A 12566-nucleotide genomic window follows, 5' to 3' on the forward strand; every position below is an offset into this window, starting at 1 on the left:
GAGTCTCTACACGAGTCTCTACACGAGTCTGTACATGAGTCTGTATGTGAGTCTGTACATGAGTCTGTATGTGAGTCTGTATGTGAGTCTGTACCTGAGTCTGTACCTGAGTCTGTACCTGAGTCTGTACCTGAGTCTGTACCTGAGTCTGTACCTGAGTCTGTACATGAGTCTGTATGTGAGTCTGTATGTGAGTCTCTACCTGAGTCTGTATGTGAGTCTGTACATGAGTCTGTACATGAGTCTGTATGTGAGTCTCTACAGGGCTGTGGAAGACTGGTTTCATCTGACTCAATGAAAACTGGACAAAATGTGCTTGAAGTATGTGTGTGTGTGTGTGTGTGTGTGTGTGTGTGTGTGTGTGTGTGTGTGTGTGTGTGTGTGTGTGTGTGTGTGTGTGTGTGTGTGTGTGTGTGTGTGCTCGGTCAGAGCAAAGCTTAAGTACCTGAACATTCCTCCTCTTAACCTTCAATCTCTCGCTGAACCGCAGCTGGAGTTCAATTCCCAGAGAGACAGAACTCTCACAGGTAACTTTACCTTTAACAGGTAACTTTACCTTTAACAGGTAACTTTAACTCTCACAGGTAATTTTACCTTTAACAGGTAACTTTACCTTTAACAGGTAACTTTAACTCTCACAGGTAACTTTAACAGGTAACTTTACCTTTAACAGTTAACTTTACCTCTCACAGGTAACTTTACCAGGTAACTTTAACTTCAACAGATAACTTTACCAGGTAACTTTAACTCTCACATGTGAGAGTTAAAGTTACCTGTGAAAGTTAAAGTTACCTGCAGGTAACTTTACCTTTCACAGGTAACTTTACCTTTCACAGGTAACTTTACCTTTAACAGGTAACTTTACCTTTAACAGGTAACTTTAACTCTCACAGGTAACTTTAACTCTCACAGGTAATTTTACCTTTAACAGGTAACTTTACCTTTAACAGGTAACTTTAACTCTCACAGGTAACTTTAACAGGTAACTTTACCTTTAACAGTTAACTTTACCTCTCACAGGTAACTTTACCAGGTAACTTTAACTTCAACAGATAACTTTACCAGGTAACTTTAACTCTCACATGTGAGAGTTAAAGTTACCTGTGAAAGTTAAAGTTACCTGCAGGTAACTTTACCTTTCACAGGTAACTTTACCTTTCACAGGTAACTTTACCTTTCACAGGTAACTTTACCTTTAACAGGTAACTTTACTTTTAACAGGTAACTTTCTCACATTTGAATGCATCTTGGAATCATACAACACGTGAGCGTAAAGCAGCAGTGAACTATATTTCCATGTGCTGGTTCATCATGAACATCATGAACAGAAACAGCTGCATCTGACTGAATGTGATCCATAAACAATGGAAATATAAACAATAATAATCAATAGAATACACAACGCTGTGTACATGTGAGTATTAGTGTGTACTGCACCTTCTCCTCGTTGCTTGTAGCAGTTGCAGCACGTGGCCACGAGGGGGCGACGTGACCACGTGCACAAGCAGAGTGACGTAATTGTGTATTTATTCACAGACGCTGCGCTCATAAAGCTTCATTTTCACGAGCACCATAGAACAAATATCACAAATGACGTCATCAAGCAGCCAGGAGACAACACGCTGAAGAAAAGAACAATGAATACAACAAATAATAAGGAAAGAAAACAACAAAAAAGCTCAAATTAAAATCAGAAACGTGTTATCATTAATCAGAATTATCTTTTTTTAATTGACTAATTAATTCAAATAAAAACGGGTTTCAAATTAAATACTTCATTCATATTTTCACATGTTGGTTTTCATGTAATATTTAATTTGTTTATTTATTGATCTATTTTATGTATTGAATAAATGCTTATAAAGTTTATAACACAACGTCGCGATAATACTGCTGAAATTAAAACATGTCATAAAATAAAGTATTTTATGGAAGCTTATTTATGAACTAAAAATATAAAAATATGAGATAAAAAGCCATAATTATGAGACAGTCAATCAAAATTATAATATAAGTATCTCATAATTATGACTTTATGATCTAAAAAATATTACTTTTTATCTCATATTTTAAGTCATAATTATTATTTTTTTTAAAGTCATATTTATGAGATAGTAAATAGAAAATTAAACGATTAGTATCTCATAATTATGACTTTCTATCTCATAATTATGACTTTCTATCTCATAATTATGACTTTCTATCTCATAATTACTAAAGTAGATGGTCTCCATCAGAGTAAATGTTTCTCTGGTCCTTTAAGAGCTCAGCCGCCTGTAAGACAGCGCTGAGGGTTCAACCCGCTCTGCTGCCTGAGTGACATCACGGAAGGGCTGTTCCGGTCTCCTCCGCCTTCACAACAAGTGGAGAGTCGCCGGAAACCGTCAACAGCGGAGTCAACAAGTCTGGACCAGGAGAACCAAGAAGAACCAGGAGAACCAGGAGAACCAGGGTCCCCGAAGGGTCCCGCTGCGCGTCATGGCCCAGGCGAACATCTCGGTGACGGAGAGCCAGTTCCGGTGTCCCGTGTGCCTGGACCTGCTGAAGGACCCGGTGTCCACCCCGTGCGGTCACACCTACTGCATGCGCTGCATCAACGGCTACTGGGACCAGGCGGACGCCGGCTTCAGCTGCCCGCAGTGCCGCGAGGCGTTCAGCCCGCGCCCGGTGCTGCGCCGCAACACGGTGCTGGCGGAGGTGGTGGGCAAGCTGAAGCTGAGCGACGACGCGCGCGCCGCGCAGCCGGAGCCCGAGCTCTACCTCGGGGGAGCCGGCGAGGTGCCGTGCGACTTCTGCCCGGCGGGGAGCGCGCTGCGCGCCGTCAAGTCGTGCCTGGTCTGCCTGGCGTCCTTCTGCGAGCGGCACGTCGCGCCGCACCGCGAGGTGGGCACGCTGCGCCGGCACAAGCTGGTGGCCGCGGTGGAGTGCCCTGCGAAGCGGCTGTGCGCGCAGCACCGGCTGGGACTCGAACCCGTGGCGGCGGGTGGAGGAGGAGGAGGAGGTGGAGGAGGAGGAGAAGACGGAAACGAGGCGGAGTGGAGCGGAGACTGCCTGCTGTGCGAGGCGGACCGGGAGGAGGTGCACGGCGGGGAGGACGGCCAGAGAGCCCGCAGGCGGGTAGGAGACCGGGTCCTGCGTTAAACACACAACCAACACAAGAGCTGCATCACACACACAAGGACACACAATGACGACATCACGAAACAGCAAATCTATATTAAAAAAAGTGTGATTTAAAAGAAGTTCTCGATCCAAAAAGTCTGACGTCTGTTCACAAACTCTAACATTTAGGGAAACAAGAGTTCCTCAAACACTCCAGAGGAGTTCTCATGTTTTCTTATTGAATCCCAAAACCATGGCGACCCAGACTCATTGATTTGAACTTAAAAGAACCTTTAAAAAAACTTAAAGGAACTTAAAAGCTCTTTTTGTGTTTTCCGGACATGAGAATAGTTTTTTTTTTTTAAACCAGCTGTGTTTTCTCCTCGTCCACAGCTCCGATTTCACTCATTTAAATGACTGAAGTAGCGTGACGCTCGTGAGGAGAGACGTGACGGTTTACATGTTTATAAAAGATCGTTACGTTTGAATAATTCCGTAAAATGACGATTATAACGTTGAGTAAACATTATTATAACCAACGAGACTGCGAGTCTAATAAATGAATCTAGATCATCATATGACGAGTTTAAAGTGTCTCAAAAAAGCAACACAAGCACTCTAGAGTTTAAATTAATTAGATTTAATCTTAATCTGATCGTTCTGTGTTGGACTGGATCAGTCTGCCTTCAAGTTGAATCAGAAATAAATTTTCAGCGTTAATGTTTTTGTTATTTACAGTTTCAAATAAGATAAAACACTAAAGTTTTTCCTCTTTAGTCCTGATGTGAGCTTCCAGCTTCTTCCAGCATCGGCTCCTCTGGTTGTATAGAAGTAAACTGTGCTGTAAACAAAACAGATCAACAAACTGTTGATGTGGAACTTTATGTTTCAGACTGAAAGCACCAAACTAATCAAGTTCAACTTTTAACATTCTGGATGAGTTCATGTTAAGGACTCAACGCTCTTTAAGCTGAGGGACGAACATTAACGGAGGAGGAGGAGGAAGAGGAGGAGCAGGAGGAGGAGGAAGGAGGAAGGAGGTCCTCACAGAACGGTTTCTAACTGTTTGGTGATTGTCTGTCAGCTTCAGCTTCAGGAGACTCAGAGGAGAGTTCAAGGAAGGACACGAAGCGGAGTGAGAGAGCTGGAGGAGTTCCAACAAAGCCTGGAGTCCCTCAAGGTAGCACACACACACACACACGCACACGCACACACACACACACACACACACACACACACACACTCACACTGATTGCTTTTGATCATCCCGGGAGAGGGATCCTCCTCCTGTGTGTGTGCGCTTTGTAAAGCCCGTGAGATAAAGGCTTTTAAATAGACTTGACTTGACATCTAAACAACACACACACACACACACACACACACACACACACACACACACACACACACACACGCACACACACACACACACTCTTTGGATCACTTTCCACTGCAAAGCTCATTGTAATTTGTCTTCCTGGAAAACCGCTTCATCGTCTCAGAGCCTGAATCTTCTCGTCTTCTCGATGTTTCCAGACGTTCTCGTTTCCTGTTGCGCGACATCGTTGTTGTGTCTTTCAATCCAAGAGACACAACTGAATGTTTCAGCTTCACTTATGAACTCACTTTGTGTGATTCATGTGAATGAAACATCGAGGCTTCACTGATGAAGCGGTGATGAAATGACTCGTTCTGTGATTCCTGCTGGAGGAAGTAACGGACATGCGTCTCTTTAGTCCAGCAGCGCTCTGGAAGACGAGGCTGCGTCTTCCTCTTCATCCTTTACTTTGAAGTATAAACACTTTGATCCTCTGTGACCTCTTCTTCTTCTTCTTCTTCTTCTTCTCCTTCTTCTTCTTCTTCGTGTGTTTCAGGTCTCGGCGTCGGCCGTGTTGGAGGACAGTGAGGCTCTGTTTGCTGACATGTCTCTCCGTCTGGACAAAACCAAGGCCGAGGTGAGGAGGCTCTGACAGACGTGGAAAACCTGGAAAAGAGTTTTAAAATTGTTATTTCAAGGCCTGGAAAGTCATTGAACATAAAAAAAATCCCCAAAATGTAGTAAAAGTCCTGTAACATGGACATTTGGGTTAACGTTTGGAATATTGGTTAAAAGTTATGGAAATTTTGGTGTAAAAAAAAAAAGTTATGGAAATTTGGTAAAAAGTCTGAAAATGTAGTTAAAAGTCATGAAAATGTGGTTAAATGTCATGTAAATATGGCTAAATGTCATATAAATTTGGGTTAAAGTCTGGTTGGAAGTAAACATGACGGCGTGTATGCGGCAGCGTCTCTTGCGGGCCGGTCGAGCTCGTTGCTTTAACGTTCAGACGTCTGCTCTCGGCGCCGCAGGTCCGGGCGCGGCTGGAGGCGAAGGAGCGGGCGGTGGTCGGGCGGGCGGAGCGCGACATGGAGGTGCTGGAGAAAGACCTGGAGGAGCTGAGGAGGCGGGACGAGGAGATCAGCCAGCTGCTGCAGACGGAGGACAGCGCCCACTTCCTGCAGGTGAGGGAGGGCGAGCTAGCCGTGAACATTTAGCTAGCTGGCTAGCCGTGAACATGTAGCTAGCTGGCTGGTCGTGAACATTTAGCTAGCTGGCTGGCCGTGAACATTTAGCTAGCTGGCTGGTCGTGAACATTTAGCTAGCTGGCTGGCCGTGAACATTTAGCTAGCTGGCTGGCCGTGAACATGTAGCTAGCTGGCTGGTCGTGAACATTTAGCTAGCTGGCTGGTCGTGAACATGTAGCTAGCTGGCTGGCCGTGAACATGTAGCTAGCTGGCTGGCCGTGAACATTTAGCTAGCTGGCTGGCCGTGAACATTTAGCTAGCTGGCTGGCCGTGAACATGTAGCTAGCTGGCTGGCCGTGAATATTTAGCTAGCTGGCTGGCCGTGAACATTTAGCTAGCTGGCTGGTCGTGAACATGTAGCTAGCTGGCTGGCCGTGAACATTTAGCTAGCTGGCTGGCCGTGAACATGTAGCTAGCTGGCTGGCCGTGAACATTTAGCTAGCTGGCTGGCCGTGAACATTTAGCTAGCTGGCTGGTCGTGAACATGTAGCTAGCTGGCTGGCCGTGAACATTTAGCTAGCTGGCTGGCCGTGAACATTTAGCTAGCTGGCTGGCCGTGAACATGTAGCTAGCTGGCTGGCCGTGAACATTTAGCTAGCTGGCTGGCCGTGAACATGTAGCTAGCTGGCTGGCCGTGAACATTTAGCTAGCTGGCTGGTCGTGAACATTTAGCTAGCTGGCTGGCCGTGAACATTTAGCTAGTTGGCTGGCCGTGAACATTTAGCTAGCTGGCTAGCTTGGTTAGCGTCTGTAATTCACCGTGACTGCGATGCTGATTTCAGAGACCCTGAAAATCGTCATCAACTCCTTTGAGCTTCAGTACAAACCCAAAGCTGAAGCAACCTGTCAATCACCCTGTAAGCCCCGCCCTAAAGCAGACCAGCTGCTGCTGCAAAATGACGGCAAGGGAGGAAGGGAGAGGGAGAGTCAGCAGTAACGAGTGGAAAGAAAAGACAGCATCTATTTTCAAATTCAATTGTACGAGCAATTATGAGAGAGAGAGAGGGAGAGGGAGGGAGAGAGAGATGGAGGGAGAGAGAGATGGAGGGAGAGAGAGGATGCTGTGCACGCTCTAAGCAGTGTTTTCCACTCTCTCATTCACACAGTCACACACACAGATCGTACATTTCTTATTTTGTGTAAATATTAAATACAATATCTGATCATATTAGTCAGTATTGTTATTGAACTATGGTTCCCCTCTCTCTCTCTCTCTCTCTCTCTCTCTCTCTCTCTCTCTCTCTCTCTCTCTCTCTCTCTCTGTCTCCCCCCCCCCCCAGGCGGCCCCCCTGCTGTGCGTCCCCCTCGCTGCAGGTCGTCTCTCCAGAGCTCTCAGTTTGCCTTCAGAGTGTTTCAGCGGCGCCAGACAAGCGCTGAGTCAGCTGCGCAGCCGCATGGAGGAGGTGTGCAGGGAGGAGGTGGACAAGATCAGCCGCGCGGGTACACACACACACACACGCACACACACACTTTTACAGTTCGTGCACCTTTGCATCCTGCAAAGTTTTCAGTGAAGACGCCGTCGATTTACAGGGTTGTGTTGTGTTTCTCTTCCAGTCAATGAAAACTACGTGTCCGGTGGAGAGTGTGTAAAAGGTAAGCATCAGAAATGTGATACACACGCACACACACACACACACACCCTCTGTGACACCCTCAGGTCCGGCGTGACCCATTTTCTTGCGTGCTGAAGGTCGTGACAGGACATTTAACACTGAGGACGTGTTCATTATTCACACCGGAGGAGAAGCGGGCGACATACACACACACACACACACACACACACACACACACACCCAGCGCTGCGTCTGTTCTAATCACTTCAGTTTAGTTTAATTAAAGAGATCAACTATTAAAGACTTTAGGTCCCCCATGAGCTCCAGACCTCTTCTTGTGTTTGTTCAACAAAGTCTTGGAAAAAAAAAGAAAAATCACTCTTAAAATATAAAGTAAACATAACTATGAACGTCCAGCTTGAGGAGAATAAGACAGCATTGTTCGGGGTCAAGCTTTATAGAAAGATTAAGGCCTAAAGCATCAGTCTGCAACAATAAACACAATCCAGGACAACATCTGCACGTTTCCTGTGCTGCTTCTCCATCCGCTGACTTCTAAACACCCAAATGTGTATTATTTAATTGAAGCGTTTTAAAGTCAGTGAAAACGTTTCACGTCTACGTTTGTGGACCTGGACATTGTTTTCTGGATTTTTGTTCCTCTTGGTTATTGTTGAGTTTTATTTTTTGTTGAAAGAATATATGAAAAACCTTGTATATCGTTGTATTGGGGAGGTGGCAGAAATGTGTGTGCAGAGAACTCCAAACCGCAGCACATGCAACCCCGACCCCCTGCAGGGCAGCACAGCGCCGGGGGTAAGTGAAGCATGCAGGAGCGACTGTTTTAACTGACCCGTAACGCAGACAAACAGCTCTGTTAGCTGCCAGGCTAACCACAGGCTAACTGGGCTAATCTCTCAACTGTAAGGTCATAGTTTGCCACTTTTGGTTAGCCTGGAAGCTAGCTAAAGACTAAAGACTAGCTAAAGGCTAACTGAACTAACCCCTCAACTTTAAAGTTATAGTTTGGCTCTTTTGGTTAGCCTGAAAGCTAACAAAGACTAGCTTAAGGCTGATTGGGCTAATCTCTCAACTTTAAGGTTAAAATTTGGCTCTTTTGGTTAGCCTGGAAGCTAACAAAAACTAGCTAAAGGCTAATTGGGCTAACCTGTCAACTTTGAGGTCATAGTTTGGCACTTTTGGTTAGCCTGGAAGCTAACAGAGACTAGCCAAAGGCTAATTGAGCTTATCTTTCAACTGTAAGTTAATAGTTTGGCGCTTTTCGTAAGTAAGCTTTTTCAAATGAGTTAATAAGCATATTTCATTATAGTATATGAGCACTGCTCTTTAATTAATAATAAAGCCAGTATGTGACAGTAAAAATTATGCAATCGAAAGAGATATCTCATCAGAAATCCATCATGGCTTCATAGTTTGGTATGAATGCTACATGCTACATGCTAGTTAAAGATGTGTTAAACTTAATAATCAGAGTTATTGGATGTGTGGAATCATCACGTCCATATTTCTCTGTGCTGGGTCTCTTCATGTCTCTGGCTTGTTGTTCGGTTCACTTGTTGCTCTTCATTTTGTCACAACATCCGTCTCACTCGCGCTCATTTTTATTCTCATATTTTGGTTTCAGTTTCAACACATTTTGTCGTCCTGTCACTCCAGTTGAAGTCATTTTATTCCATTACAAAAGTATTAAAGACAATTATCTCTCCCTCTTTCTTTCTGTTCCCCTCTCTCTCTCTCTCTCTCTCTCTCTCTCTCTCTAGCAGTGCCGGTGTCGTTCCCTCTCTCCTCGTTGTCTCTGCAGGCGGCGGATCAGAGGATGAGGGCGGCGTTCCTCAGGTGTAAGTAACCTCGCCCGTGCTTCCCCTCTTTTTTCCATCCCTTCTTTCTTTCTTTTCCGTCGCTCCGTGCGTTCGACACAACGTCCCGTTGGTGAATCTGAGAGTCTGGATCCTCGTCAATGATGGATGACGGCGGTCATCCTGTATTTATGACGGCCAGGTCCGTCGGTTCAAAAGCCGTCAGGAACAAGCCGGCGGACAGGCCGACAGCTTAGCGTCACCGTGTCGGGCATGAATAATGAACCTGCTCACAGGAGGATTAAGGTTGTCACCTGTAACGGCCGTGATGGACTGAAGAGGCCGACGAGGCACCTGACGCATCCTGAGTCTTCCTTCCATACTTCACATCGCGGGATAAGAGACACAAGTGAGGGGAAACTTTGATGAAATTGAAGAGGCTTAGAGACGCAAACCAACCAGGAAGAGACTGAAAATGACCACAAAACAACTGCAAAGTAACTCAAGAAGAGAGATTCAAACGGATGCAAAGAGACACGATGAGTCACCACGACTATGAAAAGAAGCAAAACAGAGAAACACTCATTAACTACAAAGAGATGACCACAAAACAACTACAAAGAGCCAACCAACAACCACGAAGAGAAACAAAACGACTACAAAGAGAAACAAAACGACTACAAGGAGAAACAAAAGAACTACAAAGAGAAACAAAAGAACTACAAAGAGAAACAAAACGACTACAAAGAGAAACAAAAGAACTACAAGGAGAAACAAAAGAACTACAAAGAGAAACAAAATTACTACAAAGAGAAACAAAAGAACTACAAGGAGAAACAAAAGAACTACAAAGAGAAACAAAATTACTACAAAGAGAAACAAAATTACTGCAAAAAGAAAGAAAATTACTGCAAAAAGAAACAAAACAACTACAAAGAGAAACAAAACGACTACAAAGAGACTCAAAATGACCACAAGGAAAGTATAAATACACTTAAAATGACCACAAAGATCCACAAAGAGACAAACGACTACAATGAGACTCAAAACAACAACACAAAGAGACTAACTTCCTGTTTGTCGGTCAGCGACCTCGTCCGTCTCTCCAGCTGCAGAATGTTCTTTCTTTATTTCTTTGGCGCTGTAAAAAAAGAAAAAAAAATCTAAATCTTTTGGTTTCCTTTCCTCCAGATTCTTGTCGCCTTTCCTTGGACCCCGACACCGCCCACCCCACCCTGGTTCTCCTGGAGGGTGCCCAGGGCGCCCACTGCGGCGAGGAGCCCCAGTCCTACCCGCCGGTGCACCAGCGCTTCGACTCCGTGGCCCAGGTGCTGTGCCGGGAGGGCCAGTTCGGCGGCGCCAGCTACTGGGAGGTGGAGTGGTGCGGCGGCGGCTGGGTCGACATCGGCGTCACGTACCGCGCCATCGGACGCAAGGGCGGCGGCAAGCCGTGCCTGCTGGGCCGCAACGAGAACTCCTGGCGGCTGAGGTGCACGCACGCCGGCTACGCCGCCTGGCACGACAACCGCAAGACCACGGTGGCCGCGCCGCCCTGCCCGCGCATCGGCGTGTTCCTGGAGCGCCAGAAGGGGGCGCTGTCCTTCTACAGCGTGTCGGACGCCGTGCTGCTGCTGCACACCTTCCGCTGCCCGTTCTCTCAGCCGCTGTACCCGGCCTTCCGCCTGGACCTGGACTCCACACTGCTCATCTGCAGCCAGGACGGCGGCCACGGGAGCCCGGCTTGACCTTGACTTGACCTCGTCTTGACCTTCGTCCAAGACGTTTAACTTGCAGGTTGAGCAGGATGCAGAGACACGAGCAAAAAGTACACAAGTGAGGGTGAACTTTGATGAAGTTTAAGAGGCTTAGAGTGCCATCAAAGAGACGCATACCGGCCAGAAAGAGACTTAAAATGACCACAAAGTAACACAAAACGACTATAAAGATACTCAAAATGACTACAAAGAAACACAAAACCACTACAAAGAGACAGAACAACTACAAAGAGACACAAAACAACGACAAAGAGACACAAAACAACTACAAAGAGACACTTATTTTTTAGTTTAACCACTGCAGAAGGAAAATGGCTGTTTTTAATATGGACACCAAACAAAAGGAGGTCGCCGGTGAAGAAGCAACGACATCAGGGGGAAAGCGGTACAACCAAAAGGAATTGAACCGTCTGCTTTGCGTAATGGCGGCTTCTATTTGAATATATTCCCTCTTCACTCGTAAAACACCTCATTTGAATACCTCATGCAGCAAAATCAGCAAAAGATTTCAAGCAACCGAAGGTTGAGATCCAACGAGTCAGCCCGTGAGCTTTAGAGGCGCTAGGCTATCCGTGCCCCCCGTTTCCAGTCTTTGTGCTAAGCTAACCAGGCGGGTGGCTTCGTCTAAAGCATACTTTGTGATTTGTTATTCATATATCTTTGTAAAGACGTTGAGCGCAATGCAAAAAAGAAGAGCGACGCCAATGAAGGTGATTCTGTTTCTTCTCATCCAGCTAAAAAAATGTTGAATTATTCCTTCAGCTTTAACGTCGCAGGTCGTCATTCTCAATTTTTGTTTGTTTTTAGTATTTTTTCATCACGTCTGTGTAAGTCATCATACATAACATACGACTGGACATATCACTACCTTCCTCTGAACGGACGCCATGCTGTAGCCATGGGTTTCGTTGTGATTATGGGATGGCGTTTGCGTAGCCTGGTTGTAGTTTAAGTGGTGCTATTCCAGACACGATTGAGGCCTTTAAACTACGGGACGACTGCTTTTAATTTCAGAGACGACGACCACGCGGGTGCATTGGATGTAATTATTAACTTCAGGATTCAAGGGATCGTTTATTGTCACTATGCAACACAACGAAATGCAGTCGCAGCGTCTGTAACACAAAGACACACATGACACACACAACCAAAGCAGTAGAACATTAACGGAGGCGTTTACTGACTGAAACACCAGGAAGAAGATTCTCCAAAGGACACAGAAAAAACAAATATACTCATAAATATACTAATTAACACATTTAATATATCTATATACACTTTTTTTATTTTTTGCCATGAAGTGCTTTATTTCACAAGCTGTAACGTGAACCGCTGCTCTGAAGAGTTTTCTCTCGAGGCGTTTTTTTCGCCATCTTTTTATTTTAAGTTCCTTAACGTCAATGTCTTGAGTGTTGCTTCTTAACGAGACGCGTTCGCCTCGCAATAAACTGATGAAAAGAGCTTCTGAGTCTGTTTTTATATTGTTGAACAAAAAGTCTGTTTCATGTGTTAGAGCTGCATTCTCTCTCCTGACCACCAGGGGGCGACTCCTCTGGTTGTATAGAAGTCTATGCTTCATGTGTTAAAGCTGCATTCTCTCTCCTGACCACCAGGGGGCGACTCCTCTGGTTGTATAGAAGTCTATGCTTCATGTGTTAAAGCTGCATTCTCTCTCCTGACCACCAGGGGGCGACTCCTCTGGTTGTATAGAAGTCTATGCTTCATGTGTTAAAGCTGCATTCTCTCTCCTGACC

General features: G+C 45.5%; 1 protein-coding gene across 1 annotated transcript; it reads left to right on the top strand.

Moving 5' to 3' along the window:
* The first annotated feature begins 2324 nt into the window (after positions 1-2324).
* Positions 2325-11091, top strand: LOC137804841 (E3 ubiquitin/ISG15 ligase TRIM25-like). Its single transcript, XM_068604254.1, has 9 exons — positions 2325-3117; positions 4187-4282; positions 4974-5054; positions 5449-5601; positions 6945-7104; positions 7222-7260; positions 7956-8036; positions 9002-9079; positions 10229-11091. The coding sequence occupies exons 1-9, from the start codon at positions 2479-2481 to the stop codon at positions 10780-10782; spliced, it is 1881 nt and encodes a 626-aa protein (XP_068460355.1). The 5' UTR covers positions 2325-2478; the 3' UTR covers positions 10783-11091.
* The last annotated feature ends 1475 nt before the right edge of the window (positions 11092-12566 follow it).

Source organism: Clinocottus analis, unplaced genomic scaffold (genome assembly GCF_023055335.1).
Source record: "Clinocottus analis isolate CAN_PGR_092001 unplaced genomic scaffold, fCliAna1.0.p SCAF_66, whole genome shotgun sequence".
NCBI classification, from domain to species: Eukaryota; Metazoa; Chordata; class Actinopteri; order Perciformes; family Cottidae; genus Clinocottus; species Clinocottus analis.

Bases quoted from the DNA above. Each gene is read 5' to 3' on its own strand.
- LOC137804841 (XM_068604254.1), top strand. From the start codon at position 2,479: ATGGCCCAGGCGAACATCTCGGTGACGGAGAGCCAGTTCCGGTGTCCC. The intron at 3,118-4,186 runs GTAGGAGACCGG...ATTGTCTGTCAG, and splicing joins GCCAGAGAGCCCGCAGGCGG to CTTCAGCTTCAGGAGACTCA. The intron at 5,055-5,448 runs GTGAGGAGGCTC...TCGGCGCCGCAG, and splicing joins TGGACAAAACCAAGGCCGAG to GTCCGGGCGCGGCTGGAGGC.